This window comes from Mustela lutreola, chromosome 1, assembly GCF_030435805.1.
Source record: "Mustela lutreola isolate mMusLut2 chromosome 1, mMusLut2.pri, whole genome shotgun sequence".
In the NCBI taxonomy this organism is placed as follows: domain Eukaryota; kingdom Metazoa; phylum Chordata; class Mammalia; order Carnivora; family Mustelidae; genus Mustela; species Mustela lutreola.
In genome coordinates, this window is record NC_081290.1 from 238,348,194 (window position 1) to 238,368,903 (window position 20,710).

The window sequence follows — 20,710 nt, forward strand, 5'->3', positions numbered from 1 at the left end:
CTCTGCCAAGCTCAGGGTGGGACCACGGGCAATGAAGAGACGTTTTTCTCCCAGAGCATTTGCGTAGAGATTTGGCAGAATGAAATCCCTCACCCCGTGCTTGCAGCACAATTACCCACAGTTCTAGAAGCCCCGCAGCCCCCATCTGTTGTGGAAGGATATAGGTATGGATACATAAACATGGCCATGCGGCGCACTCCAAGGGTTTACAGACATCGTCTACCCTGGGGGGTAAAATAACATGACCTATTTCACCGGAGTAAGGCATGTGGGCTGCCTCAGGGGGAGGGTTGAGTGGGATTCTTGGTGAGTGGAATTATGTGTGGGTCCCGCACTCAGAGTTCTTTATGGGCCCAGAGGAGGGTTGCTTTTTGTCTGCGATACATCTGGATTCGACAGTTCTAAAGAGTACCCTGCCTGCCACTAATGACCCACCCGGGTGCTTTAAATTCTTGCAGGTAGAAGCACGTTTTCAGGTCAAGACATTGTCTCCCTGTTAATGAGCCACTTTTTTTCCCGGGGATTCAGGGCAGGACAGCACGTGGGCCCACAAGCACCATTTCGGGCTTCTTTCTGGTGAACTGTTCAGCTCTGGGGTCGCTTGTCAGATCTTAGGATGAAAGTCCCTATGACCTATGACAGTGGTTCTTAAACTTGACTGAGCATAAGAATCACCTGAGGAACTTTTAAAGATCCCAATACCAGGCCATACTCCCAGACCATTAAATCAGAACCTCGGGAGGTAGGACCGAGACAGCCGTAGTTTTAAGCTTCCTCTCCCCAAATGGTTCAAAAGTGTGAAGAAGCTTGAGAGCCAGGGACTTAGACCATTTTTAAAGATAATTTTTATAAAAAGTAGCTGTGTAGTTCTTAGAACAGATTCGCATTTTCTAGGGGCTATGGTTAGGACAGTGTGTCCGTTGGGGCAGTAACCTGTGGGATTTGGAAACACCCATGAACTCATGTGAACCAGAGCGCCTAGGTCTACAAAAGCCTCTGCTGCTATTTTAAGGAAGTGAAAGAGAACTGAAGGGTGTCCTGCTGTAACACAACTCTCGTGGGCCCCAGCCTTCCTCTGTTGGCTTTGCCTTTGGTCTGCTTCTGGCCACGTTCCTACAGTGACCAGAGTCTCATATTTGCTGTGGTGGCTTAAGTTCTGTTCGCACGTAAAAGTCTTCCGGGCGCTCTGGTAATTTCAGACAGCCAGGGTAATTTGAAAAAAGACGTGTCTTGTGGAGTTTGTCCAGCCTGTAAAAATGTAGATTAAAACTGAGGCCCCGGCTGTAGTGACTCCTGCCAGACCTGGGGACTGTGCCAGACAGAGTCTGCGGTGTCAATGCCATCTGCGGCCCACAGGGATTTTAATCAGCTTAACTGAGCAACCTGTCCTGGGAGGCCCAGGCAAGGCAACAACCTAGCAGTACAGTCAAGGGGGATTCAGGCCATACACTGGGGGAAGGCGTTGGACTGAGTCTCCAGGGTCCAGTCCTGCCCTGATTCTAGAATTCACTCCTGTTCGAGTGGTCCTAGGTGCCAAAGCTTTTCTCTTGTCTGGGGAATGCCGCCTTGGTGCTGAGCACCGGGAAGTGCTTCTTGTCCTTCGCTGTTCCCAAGACCCAGAGCAAATGTCTTTGGTTGGGGCTGACCACTAGGGGGAACTCCACTCCAGATAGCGGGGTTCAAGCGCGCCCAGACGCTAGCTAGGTTGACTCAGAGCCTTCCAACCGGTTTTTTTGTAAAGACCGGGAACGAGGCAGAGCTCGGGCCAACCTCAATTTGGACTGCGTCGCACGCGTCGGCGCGGTGAGGGGCGGGGGGGTAGCTCCGAACACCCAAAGGATTGCTGTTCTGAGTACGCCTCTAATCGGTCTTCCTGTGGCTTTTCTCTGTTTGCAGTTCTCGATACAAATTGCTTTTCCGTTTCCTTCTTTCCATTTCCTACGGCCGGGGAACGACGCTGACGGGCTGGAGAAGCCCAGCGGACTGACAGCACCAGCGCTGGGACCCGCCCTTCGGTCTCCCCGGGGCCGGAAGGGTGCAGGAGAGGGAGGTGACAGGAGTGGGGCGGGGCCGATTGGGGCGGAGCCTCCTGGGAGGCGGGGCTTGCGGACTCTAAACACGTTCCAGGGGGCGGGGCCGCGGCTGGGCAGACGGGGCGAAAGCAGGTTCGAAGGGGCGGGGTTGAAGAGGCAGGTCCCAGAGGAAAGGGAACCGGTGGCGGACGGGTCCCTGCCGGCTGCCGCGCCGCGGGAGAGGAAAGGGGATTTGAGGGGCGGTCCCAAGGGAAGGAGGGCGGGAGAAAGCCGGCGCTCCGGGACGAGCCTCCCGTGGGTCCCGCCCCCGTCACGTGGGCTCCAGACCGGGCCGCTGCCGCTCGGTCCGCTGGTTGGTCGGTCAGTTGGTCGGTGGGTCAGTGGCCTGCAGCTCGGTTCTCGCCTCTCATGTTCGGAGGTGGGAGGGACACGGGAGCGGCCCGCACACCTGATCCGCCCGGACAGGAGCCCTGCACCCAGGTCAGTGGGCTCTCCCCACGCCCCACGTCCCCTGCGCGTTCCAGACCGGGAGCCCCCGCGGGGGCATTGCCTGGGGAACCGAAAGCCCCCAGATTCAAGAACCATCCGAGGAGTGGGAGTCAGTGCCAGTGAGGGTCCCAGAGCGTGTCCCAGGCGAGAGAACAGGAACCCTCTTCCTCTTTCCTGGCCAGAATTCTGGGAGGAGGGTATAACTCCTGCGGATTTGCTCCGAATTTCCACCCAAATCTGCCCGGAATTTACAGACAGTCCGCGCGCCCTTGCAGGTGCCAACTTGGCCCTGGAGATGCGGGATGGCCAGTCCCATTTCTGTGCGGTATGTCAGCGAAGCACCGGCGTAATGTAGAAAGCCCACGGTGGTCGGCCGGTTTAGGGTCTGTTTGCCCAAACATCTCTTCGAGTGTGTTCAGATGCAACGCCTTTACTGAGACCAACTCTGTAATTGCGAAAACGCAACGTGCCCCAAATCTCAAGCCACTGCGTCCCAGGAGACTGCCAGATGGAGAAGGTGCTAGTTGAAAGTGGGCTCCTCCTCTCCCTCCTGACATCCAATCTCCAGACCTGCAGTTTTTCTTCAAATGAAAATATGATTCTATGTTTTGAAAAAGTAGAATTTCCAAAGTTTGCAGGGGGTTGAAACAAGGATTCCAGCTAGTCTTTAATCCTCTTAAAAAACAGACCCAGAATATTGTATTTCTACTTATAGAGCAGCTGGCTATGTCGTACAGGTCCATCCCTCTTTGCATATTTCTAAGTCCACATCCTATCTTTCTCTTCATCTGTTTCTTTCCTTTCCCAGTTCCTTAACTGATCATAATACAAATCTCAAGTGTTTACAAATTTTATGTTGCATTTTGTGAAGTTAAATGCCCAACTACAGAAAGGTAGTTGACTGTGCACAAAATTCATCTTCAGTATGTTCTGTCTTTGATTATAATATAGAAAATATAGAATATAGCAATATATAGAATATATATATATAGAGAGAGAATATAGAAAACACAAAATAGCATTTAATTTAGAGATTGTTTTTCTTTGGGACTTGAGAGGCAGCCCATTAGTATTCTGCTTAAATTCATATTTAAACGACCTTGAAGTGGGAAATGAGAGACATGAATTACTCATTTACTCCATCCATCCATGATTTTATGAACACATTATTATTTTTACTTAGAGATTTGATGATGTGCCAGTTATAATTATTGTATTATAATATATTTTGTGTTTAATATTTATATTAATTTTTTATATTATCGATAATATATCACCTAATTATGTTATATTGTAATATAACTATATTAATATAATATTTATATTAATGCATTTATTGTATATAATACTGAGGAGACAAACTGAGAATCATGATCTCTGCTAGGACAGTGTGGCAAGTGTGGTGGCTCTAAGACTGAGCAGAATGAGTGAGATAAATGCAACGAGAGAGGGAAGAGAAAAGAGTTGTGGCAATTCCTATCTTTCTTTTTTTTTTTTTTTTTAAGATTTTATTTATTTATTTGAGAGAGAGAAGGAGAACAAGTGGGGGTGGGGAGCAGCAGAGGGAGAGGATGAAGCAGGTTCCCAACTGGGCAGGGAACCCAGTGTGGTACAGTCCCAGAACCCTGGGATCATGACCTGAATGGAAGGCAGATGCTTAACAGACTGAGCCACCCAGGTGCTGCAGGAATTCCCATCTTTCATCTGACCTGGGAAGATCTGGGATAATTTCAAGTGGATGACTTGTGTGATGGATTTATCCTGGGAGTGAGAGGATTTCTCCTGGACGGGTGTCTCCAGGCAGAGACGGGTAGAGCGTGGTGTGGGCTGAGAGCTGTGCAGGCAGGCAAACACCAGCTAGCCATGAGAAGTGGCAAGTGGCCCAACTGGGTGAGTGCTGGGCAGTAAAGCTGGTGACAAGGATGAAGCATGGCCCCAGTGGGCTTTGAAGGCAGAAGTCCAGAATTGGAAAACATGGTAGCCAATGAGAGATTTTAAGCAAGAGATTGACTGATGGTTCTTGGTGAGCTTCTCAAAGTCCAGGACCTTGGTCCTTGGCCATCCTAACCCATGGCCTGATGTGGAGAAAATCCAGGAAATATTTGTGAACTGAATGATCAGGCAACACCTTGAAGCTGAGCTTCTCAACCTTTAACAAGCTTAAGAGCACTAGGGGATCTTGTTCAAATGCAGATTCTGACTCCTAGGTCTGCCTCTGGGATCTGACCTACATTTCTAAAAAGTTCTAGGGTGGTGCCCTTCACTGTCTCTGGCAAGGATTAAGGGCTGTTGTTTGCAAACCTGGGGAGCTTTTAAACTATTTGGAAGTGGGTCTGGGTCTGGCGTGGTGTTTCCAAGTTTCCCCTGGGGATTCCAGTGAGGGCCAAGGTGGGGCCTGCTCAAGCCCACTGTGGCTGTGCTGTGGGAAGGAGTGGCGGTGGAGGGGGCAGGCACAGGGAGGGGGGTCTAGTTAGGACGTTGAAGGTCAATCAGGATAGAAATGGGAAGGCCTTCTATTGGGCCTGAAAGATTGGGACAGGTAGGAGAGACTCTAGAGAGATGGAATCTATGGCCAAGGGTTCAGGGAGTGCTGGTGTCTATTTTTAGAGTGACTGCACAGCTTGTAGAAGTGAGGAGGGGGAAATAATTCTGAGAGAATTCAGCTTTGGAGAAGAATGGCATGCCCTTGAGGCTATAACATTTGTTGTAAAATTTGGAAATTGGTTTTGACGTGGCCATTGAAAAAAATTTTTTTCCTGAAATACATATCTGTTCATAACACTTCCCTGCTCTACATCCTCTGGTGGCTCCCCTTTTGCAACACAGGAGAAGGAAAAGCTAGTATGAATGCAGCTAACGAACCATCTAAACATTTAGTAAATTCCCAGACTGCGCCCCATTCAAGAAGTGACCCCTGGTGGGGGGGCGAGGGAAGATGTGACATTGTCACCACTTGGTGTGGGCAAGACTGCAAGCTTTTGGCAGCTTGGTGTCCTGAGTCACTGTTTTTCCTGCTTCCTCCTCAGAGCCATTCCACTTTGTTTCCTGGTGTCATTCTTTGGTTTCAACACTTGGTGGCACCTCTGGGTCTCAGTTTTCCAAGAATCCACAGGTGGTCTCAGAAGGGCGGGCTGTGTCCCTTTTAAACTCCGAAAACCTGGTCTTAATTCGCCCTTGGGGATCTTCAGGACATCCATTCTTATCTCTGACACACTCAGTAAAGAATCTAGGAGATGCTGTCCTAGAGCAGTCGTTTCGCTTCAGACCCAGATCTCCTTCTGGCCTTGCAATTTTCCAGGGTTCTGTGAACTGTCAGTTTGTCTTCAGGAAACCCATGACTTCTACTTAGTACTCCAAGGTAATTCCTATTTTGGGGTCCTCTCAATTCTTGCTTTCATTTCCTCTTGTCTGTCACATCCATGCTTATGCACACAGAGATGCAGGCTCTTAATCACCATGTTCCACGTGGTGCAGTCATCTGGGCCCTGGAATATACCTGTGGATGGAAGGTCTCCACAAGATGGGGTAGCATTGCCTCCTTGGTAGGATAAAGTGTGGCATCCTTGTCTGGCACTGAAGGCCCTGCAAAGACTGGCAGTACTGTAGCTCACAGCTGTATCCCTACTGTTCCCCAAACTGAGTAGCTCACCAGTTTCTGTCTTATATGTCTCTCCATCTTTGCACATGCTATGTGCTCTTCCTGGAAAGGTCTTCATGGAAAGGTCTCACTCTGTGAGATGAATGAACTCTTATTAAAACTTCAGGATGCAAATCAAACCCTTGAAACCCCTCTCTTCCTCCCATCTCCAAGGCACTGGGACTCTTCTCTCTGGGGCATACATAGAGAACTCAGCTGTGATACTTAGGCACTTCATTTGCATTATCTCTGTCCACACCTGCTCCAGACTGTGAGCTGCTCCAGGCCTCCATCAGTCCTTGGGTGCAGCCCTACACTTAGCAGATGTGCAGGAAGAGTTTGTTTTAAACACAGACCCTGAGCTGGCTGTTTTTGCTGTGTTTGCCCTGGAAGAGGCGGAAAGGGGTAGGCCCTTTTGCACCAGAGATGAGGGAAGAAGCAAGAGGACAACCTGAAAGTCTGGGACAGGCCCAGTGAGGAGTGGCCCATAGGGCTAGAGTCGAGGGTGGGGTTGGGAGGGGACCCTGGGCGAGGTGAGACTGGAGTCAGGCTGGGGTGAGGTCATGGAAGGCCTTGAACTCTGCGGCTAAAGAACTGAGATTTTAATTCCCATGATCCTGAAGGTCTTTCAGTGTGGAAAAGACATGGAGAAATCTCTGCTTTCAGGATGATCCAGGGCTGGCAAGGGCAGCATGGAAGGATAGGAAGCAACCTCCTGTGGAGTATGCTGTTGGAATAACTCATGGAGGTAGCTTAGGATGTGAATTAAGGCAGTGGCAGTGGAGATGGAGAAGAATCTTGCCAAGAAATCCTGCAGGATTGAGTGATTGGATTTGAGGGAGAGGGAAAGGCAGCAAATGGGACACTGACACTTTGTGCTAGTGTGCTGGGAGAAGAATGAGGCATTGTCAGTAGCATGAGAGCATGGAGGAGATTCTTGGAAGGGGGAAGGGAAGTGAGGATGGTTAGTTCCTTTTGGAATCAGAAGAGAAGTGGGTACTTTATTTCATCATATATATAGACACACATCATATACACACATGGATGGTGAAGCTACCAGAGGAACCTATCTAGGGTTACCTTCTCCTGGTGGTAGAACCCAGGCTGCCTGGCCCTCTGGCCTGGGGCTTTATCCTTTGGAGCACCATGAGTTGGCCAGAGTAGAGCTGCCAGAAGGTCCAGATGGAGATTCCATTAGGCAGTGAAAAACAGGAAAGAGACCAGGTTTGGGGTGAATTCAGTCTGCAGAATAGCTAAGCCTGGAATCTTCCAGGTCAAGGACTCAGAAGAGAAATATCTGTGGTGGCCAAGGCCAATGTAGGTGTGAAGGCTCCTGAGTCCTCTCTGTCCTGTGACCCAGGCGTGTGTGGGCTATTGGGGAGCAGGGAGTGCTTTATGGCATGGACACCCACACTTGTTAGTGCTCAGTGTGGGTAATATGTACTAAATGGATTTTCTGGGAGTATACCCACCCCTCTCTCAGTTCTCCAGAAGGATGAATTCTAAGACCCAAACCCTTTTTCAAACCCTTGGCAAATTTTAGGGACCCATCCAATCAGTCAGTAGAAGTTGGCTGTGGTGTGGTGGAGTGGGGGTGGTGGGTGGCTCTGAGCATAGGCCCTTGTGTAGGGCCTGTGTCAGGGATCCAGATGGTTGGTGGAGGGCCCTAGCTGTCCCGTGAGGGGAGAGGACCTTATCTAGAATCTGCAATGCTGCCTCGAGACTCCGTGGCCGGAGGCTGCATTTCCTCTCTTCCTCACCTCTCCCTTCTACACCTTTATGCCTGGCGGTGCTCCTTCGCCCCCAGCCTCCCCGGGGCAGATTCTGCCTTTCCTATGGGTCAGTGGTCACCTTAGTTTGATGAGACAGAGCTGGGTTAACGCATGAGAATCATTTAGAGTATTGCCTGGTGTGTGGTCATTGCCAAAGGAAAACGAAGACAAGGAGTGCTGGAATTCAACCTAGAGGGAAAACTTGTCAAGCCTCGTGGCTCTTTGGAACTATATAGCTGCATCTGGGAAGTTTCTGCCTTATCTTGTTTTGAGTTTTTGGTTTTTGCTATTAATTAATTTATTTTTACTGAAAGAAAAATGTATGCAGAGCTGCTCATCCACGGTAAAGGACAGCTAGAGATTGCAGACTTGAGATCTGGGTTGTCCGTGTCTCAGGAATGACTCATGCAGAGGTGGGTGGGTGGAGGGCCTTCTGACAAATCTCCAGAACAGCTTGTTAACCCAGGTGAGGCTAAGGGGAGTGATGGTAGCCTAGCCTCTCCCCTCTGGCCTGTAGCTGCCGAGCAGGTCCCACGTGGCTCTGCTTGGGGTGAATCTGTTTCCTCCTGCTGATGAGGACAGGCAGAGGGAAGGGGTGATCCGGATCCTGGGCTTGCTCTCTGTCTGCCCAGGGATAGCCATGGCTTAATGGTTGCTGGGAGTGTCCTCGGGGCACAGAGTGCAGACTCCTGCCCTGACTCTCGGGCAAATGCATCAGTCCACGGCGGCGACTTCTGTGCGTGTTTGGAATATACTAGTTGCATGTGGCTGGGCCTCTCAGCTGGGCAGGGACGGCTCTGACTGGGAGGGCCACTCCTGGGACTGCACTGGTATCCAGAGGTCTTAGCAAACGTCTGCAACCTGCTTCTGGCAGAAGAGCCCGGAAGACTCTGCCAAAAAGAACTCCTGAGGCTGACAGACCGTATGTGCGTGCATGCGTGTGCATGTGTGTGTGTGTGAGAGAGAGAGAGAGAGAGAGAAAGAGGAAGGAAGGGAGGGAGGGAGGGGGAGAGAGAGGTACGCCTGTAGGAGCCAAGAGGCCTATTGTCAGAATTGGGGAAAAGAGACGGGCAGAGCTGCAGCTCAGGCCAGAACTCCAAAAATGAGCTCCCTTTCTTTCCTACATGTGCATGTGGCACTTGCTCTCTTTCCAGGGGCAGCGCTTTCCTTCCCTCATTTCCCCTGACTCAAGGAGCTTTTGGCGGGAACAGCTAGCTGGACACTGCACTGCTTCATGAAGACAGCAGAGTTGTGGGTGCACGGGGGGACCCCCAGAAAGCTGCCTCCAGAGGGAGGAGAGGGGGAGCGCCCCGCTTTGGTGGATTTTACAAAGGGCTTGTCTCACGAGATGAGTGATACTACTCCCATCATATGGGAGGGAAATAGGTGCCAGAAAATTCAAGTGTTTTTTTTTTGTAAAAACAAACAAACAAAAAAAACCCTCCAAGTATTAGATTTAATTTATTGTCGAAATTGGGATACTTTTGAGTGTGAAAGGAGGCAGACAGATGCTGAGCTGGGTGGGATGTGGGGTAGCAGGACTGTCTTGGGCATACCAGAAGTGTGGTATCTGGCTCTGGATTAAGTAAGTGACCAGGGCGGGTAATGGGAGGCAGGAGAGGATCAGGGAGAGGGGGCTGCAGTAGGAGCAGGGTTAGAACTTGAATTTGGGCAAGAAAGGCAGATTCTTCTAATTCAACATTTTACCAAAGCAGAGGAATCATTCTTGGCTCTGACACCTGACCTTGACGGGATGTCATGAAAAAGTTTTATTACATAAGCTCTTCCTGTGATCAGCCAAGACATCTGGTTCTTCGATGCAGCGCACTCACACAGTAACAACCACCACCACCCCGTGTGTCTGTCTAGGTTTTCCCTGCGCCAGCTCACTGGGCCCGCACAATGCCTCAGGCAGGGATTATTGTCTTGTTTCTGGAGATGAGGAGACGAGTCTTGCCTACTGCCCCCAGCCTCCCAGCATGGCGGGCTCCCACCTTCCTCCACCGTGAGGGCCTCCCTGATCTCCGAGGGACCCCACTTGCTCAAGTGTGTAGATTTCGAACCGTACAGCCTCCCTTTCAAGGCCACTCTTCATGGACTTGCTGTTGCTACCCTGAGCTTTAAGTTCTTCATCTGTTCATTGGGAACAATAAGAAGCTTGTTCCATTGGCTTCTGGTGAAGATTTTAATGAGGTGATACACGTAGTGTTGATTGTGGATTGCAGTGCTTGGCATAGCCTACGTAGTCAGCAGTTGGGGTTGTTATCATGTTGTCCTCTTCTCAGGAAGCCTGGAAGAGAATATTTTGTCAAGAAGAGTGACATATCATCTAGAGGACTCATTCTAAAATCTCAGGGAAGGAGCATTCCCTGGGCCTCCAGGTGTGACTCAAAAGGACAGCCATGGTGGAGGTGAGCCGGAAGTCCAAGAGGCAGAAGTGCATGACTGGTGGGAAACAGCCTGGTTTCAGATGGCTGGTCACCAATGTACAGCATAAAGGCAGCAGGGAAGACTGAAAACCCAAACCAGCTCAATGAGATGTGGTAGGGGGAAGTGCATAGTCCTATCTGTAGACTTCAAAAATCAGTGGTGTAGGTTTCCTACCTGGCCACATGGAAAAGCCCATAGAAGTCAGCCTGGTTCATTAATAGAAGTCCTGGCTTTAGACCTTGCTAGAAGATCATCCCTCTTTTTTCTGTACTGGCCAAAACTGGACACACCACATTCTGGGAGCAGGTGGAAGAGGGGTGTTTAGTGCCCCAAAGCCAGAGTCTGTGTCCTGCAAGCTTTGAAAGGACCTAAGGACTGATAGGAAGACACTGGGGCTGTGATTGTGATTTTCAGCTTGGGGACAGAGCCATCTTGTTCTGTGTTGCTCAGAGGGTAGAGTTGGGGGTCCGTGGTGGGGACGGCAGAGGGAATTAAGGAGGAGGCAGATTTCAGTTCTTTGTGAGAAGTTTTGTGGGGTAAGAAATTCTGCATAACTCAAGCTTATCTTGAGGGCAAGGTCTCAGAGCCTGTGTTGCAGTCTTACCTCAAGAAGGTGTTGTCCAAGTGGTCTTCACTAGAGAGAAGTTGGCCAAATTGCAGGGGAGGCAGGGTTTTCTAAGAGCTTGAACTGAAAGTGCAGCAGGATTGTGGAGATGGTTGGCTTCTGAGGTGGAACGAAGGCAGGAGGCTGGGAAGCGTGGTCCCAAAGTTGTGTAAGACCTTCTCTGGCCCAAGTTACAGGCTGAAGTCCTGCTCAGTAATGGCCTGGGAGAGAGGAAAGGCTCTGAGGAAAAATGGTTTTGTGACCTGAAACTCGAGGCCTGGGATCCCGAAGAAGTGATTATACTCTGTATATTCTCTGCGGATACCTGCCTTGGCCCAGCCCCCTCACGGGGCTTGAAGCCTCTTGCAGACTCAGGGTCACCCCTCGAAGATTTCAAGAACACAGCATCCTGGTGTCTGAAGAACCCGGGCCATGTGGTCTGAGGCACTGGGATTGCAGCATCGAAGAAGGGATGGTGGATATAGGAGAGAGCCATCTAGGAAGGCAGTGGGGACGACACTGGGAAGTTTAACTGTCTGTCTGCAGTCTGGGCCCCAGAGCCAGCTTCCAGCCCCAAGATTTGCCCAGGAAGGGCTGTGGGCAGTGGGGCCTTATTCAGCTAGGCTGAGGTTTCGGGTGGGGTGCGTGGGTGGAGGATGGAGAGCGCTGTGGTTAAGCAACGTGGATGCCTGAGGAGTATCCTCTCCTGACCTGGGTGGCAGGGAGGGAGGCCATGGAGGCCCTCAAGTCAGAACCGGCCCCCTGGATCCGGGGCAACTCCCCCTTTTAGGAACAAAGGTGGAGCCTAATTCTAAGTGCTCTGGAGCCAGGAGACTCATGACCTCATTTAATATTTCAGTCACCGAATGATTTTTGACCATCTGTGCTGAGGACTGCAGGAACCTGAGATGAGTAAGACATGTCCACTGCTTGGGTCCAACTTCAGGATTGTACGCCTTCCTCAAAATTGGCAATGCTAACCACAGAGAGAACACGGGGAACATTCAGAGAAGAGGTTGGGGCACTTGGTTTGCTGAGGAGGTAGCCTTTGAGATGTGTCTTGAAGGAAACAGAGGGACCAGAGACACCCCTTTCTCTGGGTCCACGGTATTTCTAGCAGAGGGGACAGCAGTGGACAAAGAAAACCAGAGGAATGGTAAATTAAAGAGCATATGTGGACAACAGCCAGTGGTTTGGTTTGGTGTAACCAAGGAGTGGGGTTATACAGGGAACTGGGGATTAGAAATCATCATTTATTAAGTCCCCACTGAAGAGGAAAATGACTCAGGAAAAGTGACTTTTCCCAAGGTTCTCCAGCTGGCAGGAGGCTGAAATAAGACTTGGGCCCAGTCTACCTGATCCTCAAGCCCATGTTTTTTCCATTCTATCTTGCCACCGCATTGAAAGGTCAGATTATTCAGAGTCTTAAGTTTACCACAAAGATCAAGCCTTCATGCTGGGGCAGGAAGCCACTCGGGCTGCACGTGTCAGATGACATTAACCTGTGAGAAGCGCTTGGTGGACTTGGCCAGATTAAGGACACGTAGTTAGCCCCAGTAAATATATACGTACACACAGAGAGACCTATTTAGAGATAAATTTCTAAAATAGAGGCGGTTGCATAGTGTCGTAGAAACTGTTACTTCCTGAGCTCTATAGGCAGTTGCTGATTTCCTGGCTGAATTCCACGCACTCAATAAAGTATATTAGAATGGGGCAAGATAACCTGGGATCTTCTCTAATTTATACAAAAAGCTTCTTGGCTTTAGCTACTGTCATTAGTAACAGGTTGCTTACAGCCCACCTCATCTACTGGGGACCTGATCAGTAATGTGGACTGCCTGGCTGGGGACCCCAGAGTGTCGGCACTAAAGGGGGTACTCTGGGGTGGGTTGGAAAGGTGGGGTGAGGGATGGGAGTCAGAAGAGCCTCCGCAGGAACCCAGGTGGGGGTGTGGGTGGAGAGGAGGGGCCAGCACAGCTCAGTAAGCGGGCAGAGAGCCTGCCCGTGCAGGAGCATGGAGTGGGGGCTGGATGCTGCGTGAAGGAGAGCATTGTTTCCACCAGGCATGTTCAGGCTCTGAGCAGGTGGGTGCTGGTAGTGGCCGCCTGCTGAAGTTGGGGTTCTTCCTTACCTTGTAAACCATAGAGCCAGCCAGTCCATGTTGCTGATCAGGTCTGCCCAGAACCCCATCCTGTGTTCAGCGTGGCTTCCCCTCCTCCCTGCAGCAGAGCTCAGAACCCAGATCTGGCCCTGGCAGCTGCACCCTGCTTCCTCAGGGTGGACCTGGGGTCCTTCCGGCTGCCCAGTGGGATGCTTCCCCTCAGCCCAGAGACAAGAGCCTGAGAAGACCACCTCAGGGAGGCTGGGGTGCCATTCGGGTAATATCTGAGCTGCAGTGACTTGGGATCTCGTGTTAATGGGACTGCAGGTGAGACAAAGCTCTCCCTCCGCATCCTCCCTGTGAATCAGGAGCCCTTTGAAAACTGTTAAGAGCTGCATCAGGGTCACAAATCCAGTACTCAACTGTCATGTTGTATTTGACAGAGAATTTTAAATAAATCTTGTGACAGTTGAATGAGGGATGGCGTTCATGACAAGGTTTCTGCAGGCTACAGGAGACACATCTCTTGTTGCTTCACTGTGACCTGCTGTGTGTGTGCAAACCTTCCCCAAGTGTCTCCAGGGGCAGTTGCCTGCTTGGCTGTAGGTGTCCTGGAAGTGTGATGTCCACGGGGAGCAACGGTGGGGACTCTCTGGGACACCAGTACAGCTTGACCATCTTCTGCCTCTGACACCTCTGAGTTAAAGGGGCTCTCTTGATGCCAGTGCCCAGGGCCAGGGGCTTCCTGCTCCACGAATGTGGTCAGGAATGGCCCTTCCTGTCCCTGACCCCTGGAGCCTGGCTTTAGCTGTAGCCTTTGTGTTTGGGGTCTCCCAGATCTGCCTCCCCGCTCGCCGGCTCTCTCCCAGGTGCCTGCCCACAGTGGCTTGTGAACATATGCCTGCTCACCGTCCCTAAGTGGGATGCCCAGGGGCCCCCGATGCAATGGCTGAGGAAGGTGCCAAGGGGCGGTACAAGGAAGCACACGATCAGATCAGTAGGAAACTTTCTGCTCCGGAAGAGCTGGTGGCCTGGACCTTCCTTTCAGATACTGCTAGACAGACACTGAAGGCCCACAGCAGGGGTACTGAGTGTGGAGCCCCGGGCTGCCACGTGGGGGGCTGGCTCTGAGGGATTTGGTAACTTCTCAAAGGTAGTCAGTGTCATATATTTTTCCCCCTCATTCCCCCTCACCCCATCAGGGGTCTTGGCTAAATCCATCTGTTGGAATACTGCAGTTAGGGCCATATTCTCTAAGAGGGAGAGGCGAGCATTGCCTGTTTACGGGGCCAGGCTCCCGGCCAGCTGATTTACTCTGTCCTCTCTGCTAACCCTCTGACCCACCCAGTGTGAGGCAGACATTATTATCTTCGTTACACAGTAACCTGAGAGGTTAATATATATTACCCAAGGTCAAAACTAACCTAGCCGTGAGTAGCAGAGGCAGGATTTAAGCCCCAGTCAGTGTGACTGCAAAGCTTGGACTCTCTCTCTTGCCTCCTGCTCCACTCCTTGGGGGTAAGGAAAGGAGTACAGGAGTTCAGGCTCAGAACAGGGGTGGGTCGGGAGGGGCCTCTTGTTGTGCTGCCTTCCCCTGCTGGGGCCCCTTTCTATACCTTTCGCCCTGAGTCTCAGGCCCTGCTCAGGTATCTCCCCCGGGAGAACAGCCCTGCTTTGTGGACAAGAAGTGTGGAAGATGGAGAGAGGTCCCCAGGAGCTCTTGTAGATGCTCCCACTCCCCTGGGGTCAGACTGACAGACGTCTAGGAGAAGACCTTGTGGGCCTCCAGAGAGGGGAGACCCGAATACAATGTAATTCTCTAGCCAACTTGTCCTTGATCTGAGGGACTGTGTGCGTGAATGGGGGATTCCTGGATCACTTTTCTTGGGAAAGTCCCTGAATCATTCTGGCCTAAGTGCTGTTGGGGGAGGGAAGCAATCCTGGTGGCAGATGTTTTGTAATGGGTGAGCTGAGCTGAGGGGCTGGGGCCTGCCCCTCCTTCCCCCCTTTGTCACAGACTGGAATTGTTGAACTGGGTGGAGGCAAAGATGGCTGGGTCTAAGGTGCTTGGTTCCTTGAATGAGGCTCGACAGGTTGCTGGTCAGGCTACAGCATCTAGAAGGGTTTCCTTCTTAGAGATACCAGTCTGGCCTTGCTGGTGGCCTCACTCCCTGGGCATGCCTTACACAGGGCTGACTTACAAAAAGATAAATAAAGGACTGTTAGAGACTCTCAATACCTGGATGTTGTTTAAGGTCTGAAGATGCAAAGCAAAGTCTTCCTCAGACTTAGAGGGAAGGGAGCAGGTCTGGATGGGAACAGAGCCCCACATCTCCGGACAGGAGGCTGCCTTGTTGCAACAGGTTGGTGCGGCCAGTATCAGACTGGGGCATGCACTAGCCCTCTGGGCCTGCTGTAACAAAGCTCCACAGACTGGCTGGCGAAACAACAGAAATTGGTTCCCTCACAGTTCTGGAGGCCACAAGTCCAAGATCAGGGTGTCAACAGGGTTGGTTTCTTCTGAGGCCTGCTTGTAAATGGTCACCTCCCTGTGTCCTCCCATGGTCTTTCCGCTGTATATGTCTGTGTCCTTATAAGGATACCAGTCAGATTAGATTAGGGCCCACCCCATGACCTCTTTTTAATTTAGTTATCTCTTTAAAGAACTTACTTCTAAATACAGTCACTTTCTAAGGTCCTGGGTGTTAGACTTCAACATAAAATTTGAGGAAGGGGATACAGTTTGGCCTATAACAGGGTATTTTTCAGAATCCTCAGTGAACAAGCCTCCATGTGCAGTGAAGGATGGAGAGGCACTCGGTGCTGGTCCTGCCAAGGAGTGGGAGAGGCAGGTAGGCCCAGGCTAGGCAAGTTCCCTGGTTGTCTGGGCTCTCTAGCAGCCGTGGGTTCTGTGTGCTGTCTTCATCTGGCTCCCACATGGCCTCAGCCCTCCAGTGAAGACAGAGCTGCTAATACCCTACTAATACCCTCCAGCCTGGGCGTGCAGAGGAAGCCCCCTTCTCCTCTGACAGAGGCCAGAGCCAGGCTCTTGTTGCCAGCACACACAGCCTGACTTCAGGAAAATTTTTTGTCTCCTACTGGTCTAATGCAAAAGGAAAACTATTGCAATGATTCCAAATTAAACTGTTTGACAAGTGTTGAAATGAAGGTTCAAAATACAGAATAAATTTTGATTAATGCAGTTCATGTTTATCCAGAGACTGCCAAATTCTGGGGTCTGTATTCCTCGCCAGGCAGCTCGGGAGGCTCGTAGGAGGTAGCTGGCTACAGGCTATCAGGCCCCTGAACATTCTAGATGACAAGAAAACTCGCCAATTCAGATGTGTGTTTTTTTTTTTTTTTTTCTTGTTGCCTAGCATTCGAAAATAATAGAATAAGGAGAAATGCCTGGTTTTATCATCTGTTAGGGGAAGTTACATCGTCTTCTCCCGTTGTTTCTGTGGAAATATCCTTGAGTTCATCCGTTGTCTCTCAGTCATGCCAGCGCCGACCATGGCCAGTCCTCCTAGCCTCTGATTGTCAGGCCACAAAGAGAGGGGCCTTATGTGTAGAGAGAGTGAGAGGGGAGAGGCTGCTGTAGACACCCCCCACCCTTATTCAGAAAACTAGCCAAGGTCTCTCTTTTACACACCCTTCTCCCTTTGCCCTCCACTCAGTGCTCACACTTAACATTTTGTGTCAGCCAGCGTTTCCTGAGTGTCTGCCTTTGTCAGGTTCATTGCTGGGCTCTGAGGATAGAAAGGCAAATAGCATATACTCCCTGCTCTCAAGCATCTTAATTTTGAAGGGGAGACAGACATACCGAGAATTTGTATAACCAGAGCTGTAAGTGGGATGATAAAAGTGAGTACCAAGTGTGGCAGAACGAAAGGGAAGCACCAACACCTTCAGGCCCCAGGGTAATGGTGTCCGGAAAGGCTTCCTTGGGTTGATGCCTGTTGAGAAGGCCTTAGAATATGTGAGATCTGAAAGTATGGCTGGAGAAAAGCATCCCACACAGGAAAGAGAGAACACAGGGAAATCCTTCTGTATTTAGGGAGTAGGAAGTGGCTTGGGGGGCTGAACTGAGAACATGGTGAGAAGTGCAGTTGGGAGGGTCAGTCTCACAGGAGGACTTGGATAGCTGAGCTATGGAATACAGCTTTGTTCCTGAAGCAGTGGGGAGCCATGGAGAGTTTGGGAGCAGAGGAGTAGTGCCATCGGCATTACGAAACATACCCTGCCTGCTCTGGGAAAGATGGGTTGAAGGAGAGTCAGCCAGAAGCAGGAAGCCTAGAGGAGGCAACTTTAGCAATGGGAGGGAGAGATGATGAGGGTCTGAATGAGGGTGGGCTGAGCATTTGGTCAGGTGGTAGGTCCTTTAGGGAGCCTGAATGGCCCTGCGTCTGTGTCACCAGGAATTTAGGTTCAAACCTCAGTTCTGGTTCTGTTGGTCCCCAGCAAGGTAAGGTAGAATCCCATGCCCTGCTCTGGAAAAGCTCAGATCCCTAAGTGCTAGATTTTAAAAAAAACAACGAGCAACAAAAAGCCCCTCTGTTATAAAAAAAAATTCAAACACACAAAAGTAGAAGGAACCGTGTAATGAATCAACTTACTCATCAACCAGCTTCAACAATAAGTCCTTGGTTTTTATATTTGTAAGGGATAATTTTTTTTTAAAGATTTCTTTATCTCTGAGATAGAGGGAAAGGGAGAGTGAGTGCACATGAGCAGGAGGGGCAGAGGGAGAAAGAGAGAGAAATAATCTCAGACTCTGTGCTAGCGCAGAGCCGGACACGGGGCTCCATCTTACCACCCTGAGATCACAACCTGAGCCAAAACCAAGAGTCAGACACTTACCTGACTGTGCCACCCAGGTGCCCTTGTAGGAGATAATTTTTGCAATGAAGCTTTTTGAACATATTCAAGCCGAGGCTACATTGGAATCATTTCTCTGAGTCTGTCATCAGGTTGAGGCATTGAAATGACTTTATGTCCATTTTTTCCTCCTCAGAGGTAAAATTGTGCACACGTGTGTGTGTTCTCTGTTGTGAGAAGGGAAGTGAGGGCAGCTTTCTCTGTGTTCTGGGCTGAGGAAGTACACTGCTAGCAGTTCTTATCAGTGGGTAAGGTTCTGTCTGCCAGGGGACAGGTGAGGTGTGGACGGCTTGGGAGGGCAGTTGGCAGGGTTGGACACCCTTCTTATCTGCTCACTGAAGGATGCTACAGGATCCTCTGCAGGTTGCTGGGAAGCCGGGCTCCCAGACAGAGGGCACTGTGTGGATGGTAGGGGTGTTCCCCCAAGCTGCTATGGGTCCTCCTTGCTAGAGACGAGATGGTGCACCAGTCACCAGTGTGCCCTACAGACCAGCACTGACCAGTCCTATGGCCAGTGCTACTTTGTCGTCCTTCACTGAGAGTGACCCAGGTTACTGGGTGTTTGGTAGTTGTTTAGACTACTTAAATGTCCTCTGGGTTTGGCACCAGATGAAAAATAAGAGCAGGAGTCAGTCAGACAGAGACTAAGATACTAGCTGTGGGGCTCATAAAGGTGTTGAGAGACTGTCATCAGTAGGGTTCCCAGTGCGTCCCTTTCCTCAGTTAGCATATCCACCTGGGTCAGAGACCTAGATGACTGCCTCCTGCTGGGGGCAGGCCACTTCCCTGGGGCAAGGCCACTCTGCAAAAAGAGTGGGAAGGGTGGGGCTGAGCCACAGGTGCTGGGTTCCTTCCCCCATTCCCTCTGTCAGGTACTTAGCTGCCCCCAGGAGGCAAGGTCAAAGAAGGAGAATGTCAGCCCTATTGCATGTCTCCATGGCAACAGGAAAGAACCCAGATGGAGGTGTAAGCATGGGTTGTGAGCCAGCAGAGGTGCCCGTGGGCAGGGGGGAGTGGGAATGCTGTCCTGGAGAAAGGAGAATCGCCTTGAATGAGTTTTGATGGACAGAGACTAGAGAAGGGACCTTTATTTTTATTTTATTTATTCTTTTTTTTTTTTTTTTTTTTTTTTTTTTTTTTTGAGAAGGGACCTTTAGCTTGAGAGACAGTGTGAAAAAGGCATAGCAGAAGGAGAATGCTTGCTCTCCTATGGCTGGAGTGTCAGGAGGTCAGAAGAATGCAGTTGGAAGTGGCCAGGCTTGGTGAGGAAGGGCTGCAGAGTGGCAAGAACTTGACCTTAGAGTTGGACTGCCTGGGTTCAGACCCATCTTCACTGCTTCCAGGATGTGGGATTTGACCAGTTGCTTAACCTCTGCAAGCTCCAGTTTCCTTTTCTCTAAAATTTGGATAACAGCAGTTATGAATATTGAGGCAGGAGACACCTATCCATGCTTAGCTCAGGGCAGAACGGGTGTTTTTATGAAGTAGCAGCCATTATTATTACCATCGTGTGTCCAGGACAGTTTGGGGTCAGCTAACAGGTGTCTTAGATGCCAGACTCAGGAGTCTGGATTGCTGTGAGAGAGGCCAAGTATGGCTCAGGTGAGAGGAGGCCCTCCAAGGCTAAGATTCTGATACCTGGATATAGGCTGGGTAGCTAGGGGGTTGGGGGTAGATGGAGCTCCCTGCCTGGAGCAATCCATTGGCACCTGTTTGCTGTGGAAAGGCCAGGGAGGGTCCCAGGGGAATGCGGGGCGTGCAGGTCAAGCAGACAAGGAGCTACTCCATGGAGAGAGGACCACGCTGAGAGAGTTTCTGATTGTGCTGCATCTCTGGGGCTACTTAGAAATGGCCAGAAGACTGAGGAACATTTGGATACTTCAGTCTGGAGCTTACCAAGGTAGTCTGGTGTTAACTAGTGCTCAACATGGAGATGAAATACAGATTGCCCAAGGATCGACTGCAGAAGAAACAGGAAGAGAGCTGAGCACAGAATCCAGCCCACAGGACATTTAGTGAAGGGGGAGGACCTGGAAGAACCCATAGAGTGTTTTGTCCCAAATGCCCAAGGAAGAGTACAGTGGGGGTGGGGTTTGGGTATGGATGAGAAGCCAGGGAAAACAATCCCTTGCTGCCTGTCACAGGAGTAAGAGTGCACGTGGCTTGGCGGGGGGAGGGACCGTAGCAGGGCACTGCAGTGACCTCATGGCAGGAGGTACCAGAGAGAACAGGAGGTGAGTGCTTTGTCAGGGAAGCCAAGGTACCATCGTGAGATGGTACCCGAAGGAAGTGTTTTAGGAAAGCAGAGGCTTTAATGTTTGTGTGGGTCAAGAGGAAGGAATGGGAGAGGGGAGAAAGACAGATTAAGGTTAGAGAGGGAACCATGGAGAGGCTGGGCCTCCGGTGGGGTTTGATTAGGGGAAGTCTGAGGAGGAGAGAAGGGGAAGTGAGGGACTCTGTTTCTCACCAGTAAAAGATGTGGTAGTGCACTGAGGGGAGTCTGGTAGGAAGGGTGTGCCAGATTAAAGATCTCCCTCCCCAGGCAAGGGGAGATGGGGGTGATTCATGATTCAGAGGTGCTCTGAGCTGGGGAGGTGCCTGGGTGGTGTCAGGAGATGGTCCTGTGTGTTGATTGCTGACCTGTGGCAGGGCCCCATCCTGCTGTCCAGAATGACGGGGTGCTGAAGGAGAAATGGAGTCAGGGGAGGGTGTGGGAGGGCTCCTGAGGTTATCAGCGGAGGGGACAGGCTGCCATGGCCTGGT

At 50.7% G+C, this 20,710-nt stretch overlaps 1 protein-coding gene across 7 annotated transcripts in view; it reads left to right on the plus strand.

Annotated features, from left to right (window-relative positions):
* The first annotated feature begins 2,194 nt into the window (after positions 1-2,194).
* The window catches only part of PPFIBP2 (PPFIA binding protein 2), a 145,734-nt gene continuing 127,218 nt past the window's right edge, over positions 2,195-20,710 (plus strand). For 4 of the 7 annotated variants that reach the window (XM_059135023.1, XM_059134988.1, XM_059135005.1 and 1 more), the window contains exon 1: positions 2,195-2,513. Coding sequence is in view for 4 of the 7 variants with exons in the window: in XM_059134988.1 (XP_058990971.1) it covers positions 2,442-2,513 (72 nt within the window). In the remaining 3 variants the exon portion in view is untranslated. The remainder of the gene's footprint in view (positions 2,514-20,710) is intronic. The other 3 variants (XM_059134995.1, XM_059135033.1, XM_059135042.1) reach the window with 3 other exon arrangements.